This window comes from Schistocerca piceifrons, chromosome 7 (assembly GCF_021461385.2).
Source record: "Schistocerca piceifrons isolate TAMUIC-IGC-003096 chromosome 7, iqSchPice1.1, whole genome shotgun sequence".
Classification (NCBI taxonomy): Eukaryota; Metazoa; Arthropoda; class Insecta; order Orthoptera; family Acrididae; genus Schistocerca; species Schistocerca piceifrons.
This window is the reverse complement of record NC_060144.1, coordinates 271,591,751-271,610,148: the sequence shown is the minus strand read 5'-3', so window position 1 is coordinate 271,610,148 and position 18,398 is coordinate 271,591,751. Positions and strand designations below refer to the sequence as shown.

Sequence of the window (18,398 nt, the reverse complement as noted above, 5' to 3'; positions counted from 1 at the left end):
TGACTGGTTTCACAGGTAGTTCACAGGTAGTTTGAAGTTATAGGTGATGTTTGTGACCGGACTAGGTGGTTGTACATGTAGGTACATCCATGTTGTACTTGTGAAAGACCTACTCTCCTTCTCCCAGTTTTTGCAATGGAAACACTTCCTTGTCACTAATTTGGAGGGATTAGCAACAAAGAAGTGTTTCCATTGCAAAGACTGGGAGAAGGCGAGTAGGTCGTTCACAAGTACAATGTGGTTAATCTTTTGTGTAGTGTTGAAAGTGAGGCCTTTGGATAGAACTGAAACATCTGTGAGGCTGAGGATTTTCATGGAAAGGTTGACAACAATGTTCCAAGAGTGTTTCAGTGCTGGAGTTGGTGGATTGTTTGTAGGAAGTTTTGGGGAATGTGGCAAGTTGAAAAGTTCAGCTATGCAGGATTTGGTTGCTATGAGTAGTTAAAAAGGAGGAACACTGTGGGTAGGATAGGGCTTGGATACTGGTGCCTGAAAGTGGTAGCAGGATGTCAGGAGGTTGGATAATATATGTTCATAGTGTCTGGAATTCTCTTCCAGACGCTGAAGAACAAGGAATTCGATTTCAGAGATGTGATGTATGCTGTAGGGATTGCACAGTAATGGTACATTGGAGCAGAGTTGGTTCTGGGTTGCCTGTGTCATGGATATGTGTTTTTGCTGCACCAGGATCGTGAAGGACAGGGACTGGAGGCATCTGAAAAGGTGAAAGTCATTGTGAAAGGAATTTTTATTGCTAGCCCATTGGGCAGGATTCTATTGTTTAGGCAATATTTAACCCTTCTAATACCGAGTATTTTTTGTTACACTGAGTACCATTGGGGTCTTTAGTGACCCCCAGCGGAATTTATTTCTTATTAAGGATAGTTTTAATAATGGTAGAATAAAACCACATTCCTTATTTTTTCCATAATCTAAAACATGATGTCAGTGACATTACATTAAATTAAAATGCATATCTTTTTAAATTATTTATTTCCGTAAAATTTACAAACGATTCTCATGAAACTACAAACATTTTTGATTAAATTCCAAATTGACATTTATGACGCATTACGCTTATAGTAATAAATTGCAGAGTGGTTTTTACACACAGAACATCCACATTTTGAACATTTATCGCTGACTTTTCTATTCTCAGACCTTTTACAAAACGGACACCTTCCTCTTTTTTTCTGTACTGTCGATAGAAGTACTGCAGAAATAATTTTGTTGGGCTTTCTTCCAATGAGCTGCTTTCCTAATTCTATGAGAAATGCCCATCTCTTGTAGTTGGTTCTTTCTGCCCAGGCTGGTGTAAGATGTAGCCATATGATAAATGCATTCAGTGCACTGATATCAATCATGTTGTAAAATAATACCATTGGCCACTTTCTGCTCATCCTCTTTGTAGTGTATGTTCTAACCAGTTTGTCCATGGTATCTACTGCTGATTTTGTTTTATTATAAACCAGAATCATTACTGGCTTGCATTCTTCACGATCTTCCACTTCCTTCCTTGAATGCATTGTACTGAGCAAAGTTACAACTTTTCCCTTTTTTGGACAATATGAAACAATTGAAGCATGCTCTTGGAATCCAAAAATAGATGAATATTTGACTTGACCTTTGGTCTGAGTGAAATCTTGTGGTAGTTCCACTTTATTTTTTCTAATTGTTCCTAAGAGTGTGAGATTGATTTTCAGAAGTTCTCTCGCCAAACTAAGGCTAGTGAAAAAATTGTCAGTTGTTACATTTCTGCCACTGTTTTCTAAGCTTTTCACCATATCTAAAACAACATTCTTGCCTTGACAAACTTCAGGAGATTCATTTTCTTGTCGACCCGTGTAAACTTGGAGATTGAGAACATAAGCCGTTGCACTATCACATACAACCCATAATTTCAACCCATATTTTCATGGTTTTGAAGGCATATATTGCCGAAATTGACATCCACCACGAAATGCCACAAGTTGTTCATCAATCGTTACGTTGCTGTGAGGAACATATGCTTCTTGAAATGTGTGTACCCACATTTCAAATAGTTCTCTAATGGGGGAGCCAGCTTGTCAGAAGCATGGTTGCAACGTCTCACATCTGCGTCATCAAATCGGATGCACCTTGAAATTTGCGTAAAGCGATTTCTAGCCATTGCTTCACTAAAAATGGGTATACCATCCTCTTTGTTCCACAGATGTGTAACTGCTTCATTATGGGCTTTGTAAGCACCTGTTAGGATCAAGACACCGATAAAGCACTTCATTTCAATGGGATCTACTAGTTTCCATTTACTACCGTAAACAAGAGTACCCTCTTTGTTAGTCCACTTTAGAATTACATCAACAATGTTTCTCCTAAGAAACAACTGAAAAGCTGATTCTATGGAGTCTACATTTTTCACTGCGAGTTTTGTTGGGCCTGGCTTTACTCGCATTATGTTCCATCTCTCTTCTCTTCCACAAGCTCTTCTCAACTCGTGTTTGTGCCACAATTCTTCTTTGTTTTTAGACCTACACAAAATTAAAAAAATTAAAAATACAAAGGGTATATCTTGGCGCAAGACCCTAATGCACATTTACAAAAATACAATGTGTACTTACACATAACAGTCAGAAATATGTGTTACTTCCTGTTCAGGCTGGACATCTGCACTGTCCAAATCTTCTTCTGAACTTCCGTCTGATTGAGGAATATTCTCTTCTAAGACATCAATTTCTCCATTGCTGCTCGAGACATCAGAAGCTATATTGCTGATATCACTATTTGATTCTCCAGTTAGAGGATTATCCTGCAGTAATATTTCAAGCACTTCATCTTTGGTAAGGTGACGAGACATTTTGCACTAAATGCAACACACACAATAGTAGTCTCCACTTGTATGGAACAAATAACTGTCGGCTTATAAAGTATTGGCAACAATCACACGTTACAACAATATTTACAAGAATAAAACAAAGGAAATACAGCAACAGTTACGGATTCAGTGCAGCATTATTGGGTAATAATACCGCAAGACAGAAATGGGGTCACATTTAACCCCAATGGTATTCAGTGGTTCTCTCTTCATTTTCTGCAAAACTAAATATTTTCAAAAACTTATATTACTATATTACGAACCCATTACTTAATTCAGGAAAAGTCTGAATTTTTCATAATTTTTAGGAATAAGAAATAAGGTATATTTTACAGAAAATTACGGCCTGGGGTCATTGTAGACCCCACGGTATTAGAAGGGTTAAGCAACAGGATGTGGGACTGGGTTTTAATGAGGGAAAGGGATACATTCCTGAACTGGTGCAGAAAAGTGGAGCAGGGGTCTATAGTGGCAGGAATTGCATTGGGGAACTGGGAAATGATGTAGGAAATGGGCAAATGAAGGTTTTAGGAGGTTGTATGAGGTGCTAGATAGCAGAAATGATGCTAAAAATACCTACAGACACGAAAAAATATGCAAGAATAAGTGAATATAGACACTAATACGTAAAAATATGCACAAATATGCACCAATACATGAAAATGCTTAAAAATACATGCAAAGAATACTCAAAAAACACGAGGAAATAGGATCAAAACAGATGGGATGAGAATTGTTACATCAAGATTCACAAGTTCGTGTGCATAAGTACGCGTTGAAAATAACATATGCAAGTATGCGAGAATGAGGTAGGAAATGGGATCAATAAGAATAAGTCAATTATTGGTGGGAAGAATTTTAGGCTTGAGAAGTCTCACATGAGAACTCAAAAGAAAAACTGTGTGCAGTTCTTGGAGAAAGGCACAGGTCATACCTGTCTACAAGAAGAGTAGTAGAAGTGATCCACAAAACTACTGTTCAATATCCTTGACATTGATTTGTTGTATGGTTTTAGAACATATTATGAACTTAAACTTAGTGAGGTATCCTGAATAGAGTGATCACCTCAATGCCAGCTAGTGTGGATTTCGAAAACATCGATCATGTAAAACCCAAGTCACACTTTTCTCACGTGATGTACTGAAAGCTTTGGATCAAGGCATCTAGGTAGATGCAGATTTCTTGATTTCCGAAAAGCATTTGACTCAGTACCACACCAATGCCTATTGTCAAAATTACGATCATATGGAGTATGAAGTGAAATTTGTGACTGGATTGAGGACTTATTACTGGGGAGGACGCAGCATATTATCTTGGATGGACAGTCATCATCGGCTATAGAAGTAACTTTGGGTGTGCCCCAGAGAAATGTGTTGGGACACTTGCTGCTCATGTTGTATATTAATGACTTTGGAGAAAATATTAATAGTAAATTCAGGCTTGCAGATGATAATCTACAATGAAGTACTATCTGAAAGAAGCTGTATAAATATTCAATCACATCTTGATAAGATTTCAAAGTGGTACAGAATTAGCAACTTGCTCTAAATGTTCAAAAATGTAAAATTGTGCACTTCACAAAAAAAAAGGACCATAGTATTGTATGGCTATAACATCAATGAGGCACTGTTGGAATCACCCAACTCGTACAAATACCTGGGTGTAATGCTTTGTGGGGATATGAAATGACATGGCCACATAGGTTCAGTCATAGGTAAAGCAGGTGGTAGAATTTGGTTTATTGGTAGAATCCTGGGGAAGTGCAAACAGTCTATGTAGGAGACTGCTTACAAATCACTTGTATAACTGGTTCTAGAATATTGCTCAAGTGTGTGAGACCCGCATCAGATAGAACTGACTGGGGATATTGAACCTATGCAGAGCAGGACAGCACAAATGGGCACTGGTTTGTTTTATTTATGGGAGAGTGTCACAGAGATACTGAAGGAACTGAATGGTAAGACTCTTGAAGATAGACTAAACTATCCCGAGAAAGTCTATTGACAAAGTTTCAGGAATTGGCTTTAAATGCTTACTCTGCAACCCCCTGCATTGGGATTGTGAGGGTAAGATTAGAATAATTACTGAATGCATGTAGGAATTCAAACAATCATTCTTCCTGTGCTCCATATGATATGGAACACGAAAAACCGTAATAATTGGTACAGTGGGTCATAGCCTCTGCCATGCACCTCACGATAGTTTGCAGAGTATAGATGTAGATAGACAGCCATATGTTATGTGCAGACAAGATGGTTGATACAGTGTGGTCTGAGTGTCAGAGAATGAGAGGTTTTTATGGGGGGAGTAGAGAAGGTATTAGTGATGATGACACAGAAAAACTTCACAGGGTTGTTGGGGGGAAGAAACAGCATTAGGCAGGGTCAAATAATGCAGTCTGGTTTGGAATATCAACAATTTTGAAAAGGATAGGTTGCTACTCACCACCCTGTGGCTGAGCAGCAATATCGAAGCTCTATCCTACCCACTGTATTCCTCCTCTTCAGCTCCTCACAGCACCCAGGTCTACATAGCTGATATTTTCAACTTGCCACATTATGCAAAATTTCTTACTAATGCTCCACCAAATCAAGATCGGAAACACTCCCAGAACACTGTTGTTAACCTTCCCACCAAAGTCCTCAGCTCCACAGAAGTTTCAGGCCCTTCCAGAGGCCTCACCTTCAGCCTTACACCCAAATTTAGTGATGCTGGGCTTGTCAAAGACCTGCTCTTCTTTTTCCGCTCTCTGCATTGGAAACACTTCTTCATCACTCATCACCAACCCCTTCAACTGAAGTCTACCTATTCCCAACATTGAACCTTGTCTCTCCCTGTTCATACAACCATCAAACTTTGATCCTCTCCCCCCCACCCTCCCCCCCCACCTTCCCCTTCCCCAAGTCTTTTTGTAAGAACACTAACCTTTCAGCAGAAGGAAGGAGGGCAGCTGTACACAGCCTAAAACAGATCCTCACCTAATCATTCTACCTGCAGACAAAGGTTTAAACAGGGTCACTATGAATTACAGGGATTACCTGGTGGAAGGCCTTTGCCAGTTGTCTGGCTCATCCACCTATAAACTCTTCCAGAGTATCCCAGAAGTCCAACATAGCCTCCAATCCTTGCCTAAGCCTTAGACCCTTCCCAGAACCTGTCCTCTGAATCCATTTCCCTCCACACCCCCATGATGCCCTGCAGACACACCTTCTACATGCTCCCCAGAATCCACAAACCACAGAATCCTGGATGCCCCATTGTAGCTGGGTGTTGGATGCCCCATTGTAGCTGGGTGTTGTGCCTCATTGACTAACACCTCAAACCAACTGCTCAAAATCTAGCTTCCCACGTCAAAGATACCAACCACTTCCTTCAGCATTTCTCCATCATCCCCACCCATTTACCTCATGGATCCCCACTCTCCCAATGCCGTTCATACTCCAAATGAACTGCCAAATTCCTCCTCAGAACTACTTCTCCTTTGAAAGGAAGGTATGCAAACAAATCTGTAGTAGAGCTGTGAGCACCTGCATGGTGACCTCCTATACCAACCTGTTTATGGGTCACCTAGAGGAAACTTTCTGAACATGCCAAAAACCCCAAATTCCTGGTCTGGTTCATGTTCTTGGATGATATCTGCATTATCTGGACTCAGGGCCAAGACACTCTATTGTCATTCCTTTACAACCTCAACTCCTTCTCTCCCATCTGCTTCATCTGGCCTTCCTCAACCCTGCATGCCACCTTTCTGAAAGTTGACCTCCTCTCTGATGGTTCCATCCGCACTGCTGCCACCACTCGCCACCAGTGCCTGCATTTTGACAGCTATCATCCCTTCCACACCAAAAAATCCCTGCCATACAGCCCGGCCACCAAGGTACGGCATATCTGCAGTGACAGGAATTATCTTGCGCAGTATGCTGAAAGTCTCACAAATGCCTTCACAGACAGGTACTGCCACCAGGCCTACACCACAAACAGATTTCTTGTGCCATATACTCACACACCCTCAATCTTCCCACCACTCCCAAGAACCAGCTGCGTAGGAGTGCCCACCTCATTACTCGTTTCCACCCTGGACTGGAACACATTCATTGTCAGGTCTGTGATTATCTATCTTCATGACCTGAAATGATGGATATCTTACTTATGATCTTCCCCACCCCTCCTAAAGTGGGGTTGCATCACCTACCCAACCTCCACAACATCCTAGCATCCTAGCCCATCCCTATGCTACTACCAAGCCCAGCCCAGCCCCATGCCACAGGGATCTTATCCATGTGGAAGACTAATTGCAAGACCTGCCCAGTCCACCCATTCAGCACTTCCTATTTCAATCCTGTCAAAGCTTATTGTAACCCCTTAGAGCACCTGCTATCTGTGAAAGCAGCCCTGTCATTTACCTGAAAGCAGCCATGTCATTTACCAGCTCTGCTGCAATCATTGCACAGATTTTTATACTAGTATAGCAACCAACCAGCTGTCTACCAGGATGAATGGTTACCGCCAAACTGTGGCCAAAGGCAGTGTCTCCCACCCTGTGGTACAACATACAGCTGTATATAACATACTTGATTTTAATGGCTGCTTCACAATCCAGGCCACCCGGATCCTTCCCTCTGGCACTAGCTTTTCTGAACTGCTTGGATGGGAATTATCTTTACAACATATTCTCTGCTCCCAAAATTCTTCTGGCCTCAATACACAATAACCTGCAGTCCCCACACTCTCCACCCAACAGTTTCTGCCCCATCTGTCCTATAAACTCCTCCCAATTCACATCCTCCAACCTCACCATTCTTCATCACTGCCAGTGCAACCACCATGCTTTTTTTCTCTGATCCTGTCTTTTCCTCCTTCCTGTGCCACCCCCCCTCCCCTCCCCTCCCCACAGCCTCCTAATACTGTGCCTGGGAGCCTTGGTGTGCCACCTTTTGCAGTGCTCCAGACAGTGCTCTTCTGTCCAATACTCTGTTACTCCTATCTGCTGTAGTGGCCAGAGATAGCAGTCATTTGTGTGTGAGGTGTGCCTGCGGCTGAAAGTTTAGCATCTAACAGTCTTTTTGTTATGACTGTCTGCAGCTCAGTGTGTCATCTTTACAGTGAGTAGCAATCTATCCTTTTTATACTGTCTGCAACTCAGTGTGTCATCTTTACAGTGAGTAGCAATCTATCCTTTTTATAAGTGTTGGTATTCCAACCTAGACTTTCCATTATTTGATTTTCTTGATTCATTAGGTGTGTTTCATTCAGAATGTTTCTCCAGGAATGTTCAAAATTCTACATTATTTACTTTGTTGAAAGGGATGTTGGCTGAAACTAATCCTTTTGCAGATATTTTTCAGTAAATTATTGTTGCCATTGTTTCCACTTCTGCTTGCAGGGAGTGCTTTTGGAAATGGTGTTTGGATCTGGAGATATTTTTATTAAAAGCATTTCTGTGGGCAGCTGTTTATAAATGTGGTATCTGGAATTTTTTCTCACAGGGCACCTAAGACAGTGGTATAAAAATAACTTGAGTTTATTTTTGTGAAATAAAGACGACCACTAACTCAAAAATTGCATTGATTTTTAAAATATTATGAAAATACAAAAATAAAATGTCTTGTTTTTCACACACTTGGCACAGTACTATATTTACATCTCTTGTTAGTCTAGGATTTCCATCAATCCACTGTTGAAGTAAATATGCATACTGCTCTTCTCCTTTGGCATTATAATAGTCTTTCTCCTCTCACTAATATTTCAAAAGTTCTGAGTAACAACACAATTTTAAAAGTTAACTAAAATGATACTTTTTTATTATTGAAAATGTAATTTTTGTGCCATGTTTGTAACATGATACAAACCATATTGATGGCTCCACTGAACTTTAAAGGTTTGCTGTATTATTACTGAACTTTATTTAGTTTCTTAAGATGTTGAGTGACATGTTTCAGGAACTGCTTATCATTGACAGTTATGTTGTCCTCATTTTTTGGCGCCCTTTTATGGATTTAGAAACATGATAGATAAATTCTTCTGTGCAAACAGAGCAATAAAAAAGAATTTGCTTCTTATTTTCTCTTCTTCTTATAGTATGGCTGTAAAATATTTTTATTTCATGAATCATTGCTGTAGAAGTAAAACATGTGCATAAATATGAGTGAATTAGTTAAATATGCACTGTAAACCCATCTGTGAGGTGTGATCAAAAAGTTACAGGAATCTTTAATTTTGTGGTCTGTATACATGTGATTTTCAAAACGTTTTTATTTTCATTGGTACGTACGTTCATGACGTATGTTTGCATTTTCAGCTGTTTTCAATGTTTAGTTGATTGTTGACAGTCAAAAATGCTATACGTGTATGTGAGTGCTCATTGAATTTTTACTTTCGAAAAAGATGCAATAAAGTGCAGCACCATATTAAAAATGTTGATTATGGTCTTTGGAAAATCTATTAAGAGTAAGACAGGAGTTTACAAGTGGTATAAACATTTCAAAGAGGGTCGGAAAGATGTTGAAGATGATGACCCCCTGGATGCCCTAGCACATCAGTTCCTGATGACTATGTTGAAGAGTTAGAGAAAATGATTCTGGAAAATCTTCATCAGATAGGTTGCTGATGATGTCAGTGTATTCTTGCCTCATTCCAAGCAATGTTTTGGGTTTTTTGGTGTGAAACATGTAGCAGCAAAGTTTGTTCCAAAATTGTTTGATTTCAACCAAAACCATTGTCGCATAGACATTGCTGAATCAAGTCAACATTGATCCAGATCTTCTAAAGTATGTTAAAACAGTTGATGAAACATGGATATACAGGCATGATGTTGGAACAAAAGCGCAATTGTCCCAATGAAAACTGCCTGAAAAGCTAACACCAAAAAGTTTGACAAGTTTGAGAACTTGTGAAAGTTCTTCTTACTGTTTTCGTCAATTGCAATGGGATAGTGCATGATGAATTCCTGGGTTATGGAAGTGAGGTCAGTAAGTAATACTGCCTGGAAGCTACATGTCATTTACATGAAGCAACCCAAAGAAAACGATCAGCATTGTGGCAAAACTGCTCGTGGAAATCTCATCACAATAATGCTCCTACTGACACGACAACGCATGTTCATTTTTTGGCAAAAAACAAAACCATTATGTAGTGTATTTGCCAGACATGCCCCCCTAAAACCTCTTTGTATTTCTGAGTCAGAAGAGAACCACGAAAGGACATCATTTTGTCATCATTGATGAGATAAAAACAGAATCGCTGAAGGGGCTGAACACTGTCACAAAATATGATTTCCAAAAGTGCTCCCAACATTGGAAAAAATGCTGGAACAAGTGTATTATAACTGAGGGGGACTACTTTGAAGTGGACAAAGTTGACATTGGTGAATAAATAATGAGTTTTTAAGAAAAGCAGAAAGCACTGTCACTTTTTGACCACACCTTGTGTATGCATTTATATGCAGTTAAATGCAAATATGCAGAATTTCGAGCTCTGTTCATTAAATTATTACCACTGACTGCTTTGAGTTGCTGGCAAATTTTTTCCAGTTTCACATTTTGAGCTTTCAGAAATCAAATAACATTCCTTAAGGCACTGTCATAGGGATTTTAAATCATTTTGACCACACACCAACTGCACAAGGCCAACTTCTTGCGACCTCCACTCACAGCATTATGAACACACTTGTCATACAAGCCAGTTGATTCTTTAAATAGAAAGAGTTGATCTGCACAGCAGAAATGTGTGACTGGTCTTTTGTTTAAATTCAGCGATCACCTGGTTTAATCAATTGTCGGTGGAAGAATATAACACAGGAATTCTGAATCTTGTGACCAGATACAGCAAATGTTTAAATTTAGCAGGTGATTATATAGAGTAGTGAAGGAAGCTTTGTGTATGTAACAGAATTGTTTTCTCCAATAAATATTGTATTTTGCATTTTGTATAATGAAACTTTTTTGTTTTCAGGATGACCTTCATATAAATCATTTATCAATAAAATTTTATCAGTAACTAATTCCTGTGACTAAAATAAGTAATAGTTGCATGTTGTTAACTATTTGATCTTGGTAGTCTTATGGAACACTTTTGCTCAGATTGTTCAGAGGCAGTGTGGTTTATTGTTCTCTAAAATTTTGTTATTATGCTCTACCAGATGAACAGCAACCAATTGCTATGGCAACTAAAAGAATATTTGTGACCGTTGAACCATCAGGAACTGTCATAGTACCCTGCAGACCTACATCTCCAGATGTCAAATTGCACCTTATTAAACTAGAAGAGGCTGCGGAGGTGAGTATATCTATATTTAGTGTGTCTTCTGCTATAGAGTTGTATAGAATTTCACAGAAATTTGCAAATTATAATATTAAAGACTAATTCACTATTTGTGAAACTAGACTTTGTTGGTGTATTATACTGCTGGAAAGCTCTCAGGTCTCTAGGTGGCAGTGGTGAGATTCCGTGATGTTTCGACAAGTGTTATTATCTGGTAGAGAATTATGAATATGATGTTCATCAAAAACTTTTCATGGCTCAGTACTGCCACCCTGCTGGAGACCCAATAGCTAATTGTCAGTAATCAGCAGTTTGTCATAATATCTTCATTGCTAACATAAAAGGGTGTGGGGAGGTTTGAAAGCTAGTTGCACCCATCAAATAAACTCTTGTAAGGTGAGGAGCAGTGTGGTGGGAACATGTTCCCCCTTCCATGTATTCCACATGTAGTGCTGGCACTGTATGTATGCTTTGTGCTTCATACCAAGCATCTACAAAACTAGTACTGATTAAGAAAGTAAGAAAAGTTTAAAGCTTTTTTGAACAGTGGAAAGTTGATGATGGAGTAGCTCCAGTATTATGAATAGGGTAGATTGCTATTCATGTAGAGGAGACACTGAGTCACTGACAAGTGAGAAAACTGTTATATGATTAAGCTATTGACCAAGAGGTCTCCCTCCGAAGTGAAAAGTACATGCACATTCCCACAAGCAAAACAGGTGCACACACACACACACACACACACACACACACACACACACACATGTCCACTCTCTCTCACCACTATACAATATCCCTGTCAGTCTCTTCTCCACCCCTGCTCACAGCTCTTTACCTCATGGCTCACATCCATGAAATACGTCTAGATGCAAGGCCTGCCTTATACATCCCTCCACCACCACATCTCCACTCCAGTTACGGGCACCTCCTGTTCCATCAGAGGCAAGGTTGCCTGTGAAAGCAGTCACATTATCCACAAACCAAGCTGCAACCACTGTGCTGCTTTTTACAAGGGCATGACAACTAATAAGCTGTCTGTCCACATGAATGGCCACTGATGAACTGTGGCCAAGAGACAGCTGGGCCACCCAGTTGTTGAGCATGCTGCCCAATACCACATGCTTCACTTCAATAACTGCTTCACAGCCTGTGCCACCAGGACCCTTCCTACCAACACCAGCATTTGATTGCAGCTCCCATGAGGTACTGTTGCTGTCCACAGTCCAACCACAGTGGCCAGAGACAGTGGTCATGTGTGTGTGAGTTGTAGTTGTGTGAATGCATGTGTGTTTTCTACTTCAGAGTAAGGCCATTTTGCTGAAAGCTTAAATGTGTAACAGTCTTTTTGTAGTGCCTATTTGTGACTTAAGGTCTCCTTTATGTGGTGAGTTGTTGTCTAACCTTTTCATATTGCTAAAGGTTCTTTAAGTTGATGAGATGAAGATAGCACCTGTGATGGATTTAGAATTGACTCATAACTCATTTCAAAACAGGCAAACTCACAGTACAACAAGAAATTCACTACATAATTGAAATTACAGTACTACAACCATCTTGTCATTTTGTTGGATGTATAATGTCTTCCAGTGTTTACTAACTCATATCAATAAAAGTATGACAGATAATATAGTCATTATTTCTATGTTCAGTGTGTTTGTTCTCTGCTTAAGGTTCTCCCTGAAGATGACGAACGAATCACTGTCAGTAAGGAAGGCTTTGTTATTCACAGTGTATCTTTGACTGACAATGGAAATTATGCATGCTGTCTATATGGGACAGATGGTCAATGTGATGAAACACATAGTTACGTCATTAGTATAAACGTGAAAAGTAAGTCCAATCTTTTATAACATAATTATCATACTGCATCCATCTATAATAATATTTTGCTGATGTTCTAAGCTACTGAGTCACAAAAGCCTTTAGACATGTATATATATAAATAAGATTTACTGTTATTGTAAGAGAATGGTTTCTTATTAACACTTTGAGGTCCAGCCACAAAGAAGAATTTCAGTCTTACGCCATTACTTAGAATGTTACAGGCATATCAGGTTACCAGACAATCTGTTATTATGAGGTTCTTCCATTTTTTATGTAAATAAAAAAATTATTTATTTACTTTTTATTTGGAGTAAATAATTCTTCATTTTTGGATTCAAAACTGTTACAAATTATATTTTATGGAATAAATATTAATCTGCTCAAAACATGGCATTGTCGTAGTTTCTTTAGTTATGTTGAATTTCATGAATTGAGCCTCCAAGCTGAAGCATCAACCAACAATAGTAATTCATCTTCCTTTCTCTAGTGTCTCCAGTCTGATTCAAGCATGAATTGGAGTGTGTTCTTGACAGTTAGTCTTCCCTACAAAATTAGTTTCAAATTAAAAATGTTTGGTGCCAAAGAAGATCCATCAAAGACTCTTCTGCAAAAGAGTGATATTCAGTTATTAAAAAGTGCTGGCAGTTCAGTGAAATAAATTACAATCAGTCTGAATATGCTTGATTAGCCTTGAGCATGATAAATTGGTACTTTTTGTGCAGTATGTACTTCTGCTCTATTAATATTTTGTGCACTCAACTAAGCATATGGAAGGGCTACATATTTTTCATGCAGTATATACAGGGTGTATACAACCCGGGACAACCGGGAGATTTGGGAAAAACCCGGGAATTTTTTCATCCGGGAGAAAACCAGGAAAAACCCGGGAATTGTTAAGAATTCCAGAAATTTTTCATTGTTTTAGTTTTCAGTTACATTTTTGTGATTTTGACTGATAAGAACCAATACTCTAACAAAGGATATTACTGTATCCCGCTACTGCAGAATAATACTGCAGCAACAAAACATGAACGAGAGAAAAAATAAAACGAAAATAATAAAACTTAAGTTGCAAAGGAAATGTACCATATACAACAACAAAACAGTGCTTATACAAGCGTCTGCCAACAGGAAAGTGTGTCAAAGGCTTTAGGAAGACTATGCAATGCTTTATAACAACAAACTGCCTCCGATGAGTGTGACGTGACAACTGTTTAAATTAGATTCGTTTGAGCTGCTGCGGGCGGGCTTTTGAGCATGCGCAGTTGAGTCGCGTATGAGTCGTACCTTCTCCCGCTTCTGGTTGCAGAAGTGTGGCTGGGCGCCACTACTTAATATTGCCTCGGCTCGGAAATATAGTAAATCTGGGGCTGATGCACAGAGCAGTCTGAGTTGAGGTGGGGAGCGTCCACATGACCTGTGTTTACGTTTAGTGATTTTGTTGCTTCCTCTTCGTTTATTGCTCTCACGTTAAATGATAACAAAACGGAATTTCGTGGCCAGAAGCTATCAAATGAATTAAAATACGTTCCCATAATTCTAAAATATGTTATTAGTTTCAGATTTTATTTCCACCTTTCTGACAGAACAATGAAGTTATTTTTGCCGGTTTGGTAAAGATATTTGACTTTTATTAATCTTTTCTGTTGAGGCAGTCAATTTATTTGAAACAAGGAGTTTAATTTCACACTATTGGCTAGTTTCAACTGTTCGCTGCATTTCAAGTGCACGTATGGCATTGTGCCATAATAAAGAACCAAACATGAGATAATACAGTACTGGTACTCCAAGAAAATTTACATACGAATGTGCATTTTAAGCCGAATTGTGCGTTTTAATATGGTTGACGAAATTCCGACGCTCTTGAACTATCATCTGATGTCTTGTTTATTTTATGCCATATGTAAGATCATTTAATATTTTACACGTACGAACATATGGCCTTCCTGCGTCATCGTAGCTGCGCAAGCGCGGTGACGCCTGTTATTTGGCGTTCTCTTGCAACTGCTGAAACGAACCTATTTCTAATAGGTCGTGGGAAAATATTGCGAATGATGGTTTGAAAAGCGTTACATTCAAAGCAGATTTCCTTTTACGCAAGATGAATGATGTGCGAGAATGCACGATGATTTTCTTAAATTACAAAGCGTTTGACTCTCATTTAAAAATCAACTCTTTGAGGACGACCATTTAGAAGAATTTCGAGCCCAGAAGATCAGACATTTACGTCGTTTTACTGGCACATTTGTGTGATGTAGCTGAAAGTGTAACATGAGCAAAAAAGATCAACATTATATATGGAAGCTTAGCTTCTCTTCCTGCTTATTAATCTTAGAGACCAATATTATATGTGAATGCTATGTATATTAATTTAAACCATTAACTTTTCTTACTTGTGTGTTCGCACTACTTACTGATCCTGCTATTGGCTGACTACATCACATGTCCTATGCTGTCATCAGCTGGCGAGATCACGCGGCAGGAGCTATGACTGTCTTACAAAAGCGCATCGCAATCTCGATTTCAATGTTTCGGAAAGTAACATGCGGTGTTCGGTGGAATTCAAATTTATACCTTCGTAATACGAAAATATGCAGCGTACATGTTGCTGCACATCAAAGGTCTTTCAAAACGTGTTTTCCCCACTCTGAGTTTCATTTTCTAAAGTACCAGGAAATTCTACTCCTGCATATAAAACCATAGGACTGATGAGTTTCACAGTGCTGAGGAAGAGTATACTGTCACTTAACACGGAAAAAGTGTATTTTCATCCAGGAGAAAGTGTATTTTTAACCAGGAAATCCGGGAAAAATCTGGGATTTTTTTTTCCTTGTCCATCTATACACCCTGTATATATCTGTATTTTAGTTTTGAAAATATTGTTATATGCAAGTAATGAGCCATCACTCCACTTTTTTTAAATTAAAAATCTGGCAACCCCAATGGCACCTATGCATCTGATATATCTTAAAAGATAGCACGCTTCAAAAGAGACCAAGGTTCAAGGTTTATTTTTCATATTTACTTTAGTTCTTTGATACATTACAACTTTTGAAATAATGCTGACAGAAATTATAACTATTCCCCTTCTTTTTTTAAAAAAATAATTTGGCACTTTTGTATGGAGAATTGTAAAGTATTCTGGCATGCAGAGAGTATGTTGCGTACAGGGCAGTACTATTTGTTTTTTTTTGTGCTTGTTTTGACAGTAAATTGTTTCATCTTCTCCAAATAAATCTTGGATATCCATGTTGGGAGCTATTTTGTCATGAGATTCATCTGTAAAAATGACAAGAATAATACAAATAAAACAGAACTTAATTGCATTGTGTTGATGCATAAGTTTTTAGCATATTCCCAAAAGGTTAATAAACACAAAAAATACATATAACAGACTTTTGTCATTAATAATATATTCTCCTTCATTATTTACAAAAGTCTGCCAATCCTGAGAAAACTTTATGATTCTGCGACTATAGAAATCAAGTGGTTTTGAGGTGAAGAACTTATCGAGCCATAACATTATCTTTTGTGGATACATGCAAATGTTTATATGGGAAGTTGCTGCTTTGTTTAGGCTCAACCATTCCTTTCTTTTCTTTATGATAGCAAGTAGGCACAATTTCTCAGTACCTGTGATGATATAGGGTAGGAATGATTGGTGATGTTCAAGAGCCAATTGATGACAAGCAAGGAGGGATGCATGTATCCAATTTTTGAACCTTCCTCCTTGCATGAATATGTAACACAGTGATGGAATGGTCACAGTTCATCACATTTGACAATTATCGAGTACACTAATGTGGATTATGCATTTAAACAATCTTTATCAAACCCCAAAGATCTTCCTGAACATGGAGAGCCACTAACATCAAAATGATCCTCCTTAAAATGGGAAAACCATTTTCTTATTGTGCTCTGCCCAATGGCTTTACCCCCATACATGGCACAAATATTTTTGACTGCTTGTGCTGCTGTCATCTGTCTGTTAAACGAAAGCAGAAGAATACATCGGGAATGTTCCAATTTGTCCACTTGGCACGTCATTTTCTAGTGTCCACAGTTCCTCTCATGATCTCAAAATGACAATATGTAAACTCACATAGCAAAAGTGAACTACAAATAAAATATGACATTTGATAAGTAAACCCACTGGGGGGGGGGGGGGAGGGGGTGGAAGAGTAGTGTGTGTGTGTGTGTGTGTGTGTGTGTGTGTGTGTGTGTGAGAGAGAGAGAGAGAGAGAGAGAGAGAGAGAGAGAGAGAGAAAGCTACGAACTTATGCACTAGCCTAAACAGCATCAGTATCTGTAGCAACAATATTGATGACAAAAAATTGTAGCGGGCTGCAGTTTATCTGAATATGAATCTTCTTCAACACAATTTCCACTCAGATATTTTTCTTTGCAATCTGGATTGATCAATCAAACATTGGCTTAGTCAATCTTGGCAGTGACTGTTATGTTCATTACTTTTTCTTTTGAAACAATTCTAGAAATTAACAACAGAATGCAGCACCTGTCAAGGGACTGGTAGGGAGACATATTTACATTGTTCTCATATCAAATGGGTCCATTTTTCGAGTGATAGACAGCTCATATGTCAGAGAAATTCCAGTCCAATCTACCTACAGCTGTGGTCTTTTGGACACAGTGTTGTGGTCCAAGACATGCTGAGGCTTGGTCATCAGTATGTTAGTTTATGTATGTCATACATATAGGTTAATAACTAAATATCACATTATCCAGTGAACCAGCAACCCACAGTAACTATCCAAAATACTTTGGCATAATGATATATGAGAGTAATTCCAAAAGTAAGGTCTCCTATTTTTTTATAAATACATTGACCTGTTTATTTCTACAATGGTTTACATCAGTTTACAGCTAGAACATTTAGCTACTTTTTGATGTAATCACCATTTCTGTCGATGCATTTTTGTAGATGCTGTGGCAGGTTTTGTATGCCCATGTCATACCAGCTCGCCACCATGCTGTTCAGAAAGTTATGAACCTCTTCTTTCACCTCGTCGTCAGAGCTGAATCACTTTCCGGGCGAATGTTCTTTTAACCTAGGGAACAGGTGATAGTCACTGGGCACCAAGTCAGGATTATAGGGTGTGTGGGTGATTATGTTCCATTGAAAGTGTTGCAGGAGAACAACGGTTTGCAGAGCAATGTATGGGCGAGCATTGTCATGGAGAATGTGTACGCCCTTGCTCAACATTCCTCCTCTCCGGTTCTGAATTGCCCATTTGAGTTTTTTCAGAGTCTCACAGTACCTGTCAGCATTAATTGTGGTCCCAGTGGGCGTAAAGTCGACCAACAGTCCCTTTCCGACCCCAAAATATGGTTGTCATGACTTTACTGGCAGACTGTTCCGAGGCTTTGGTGAAGAAGGATGCTGCCACTGGTGTGATTGTTACTTGGTCTCACGTGTAAAGTGGTATGCCCAGGTTTTGTCACC

At 38.9% G+C, this 18,398-nt stretch overlaps 1 protein-coding gene across 2 annotated transcripts in view; it reads left to right on the top strand.

Moving 5' to 3' along the window:
• Positions 1-18,398, top strand: part of LOC124804951 (mast/stem cell growth factor receptor kita-like) — a 315,287-nt gene that overhangs the window by 76,082 nt on the left and 220,807 nt on the right. For both annotated transcript variants that reach the window (XM_047265338.1, XM_047265337.1), the window contains exons 4-5: positions 10,989-11,125; positions 12,781-12,940. In XM_047265338.1, coding sequence (XP_047121294.1) covers positions 10,989-11,125; positions 12,781-12,940 — 297 coding nt within the window. The remainder of the gene's footprint in view (positions 1-10,988; positions 11,126-12,780; positions 12,941-18,398) is intronic.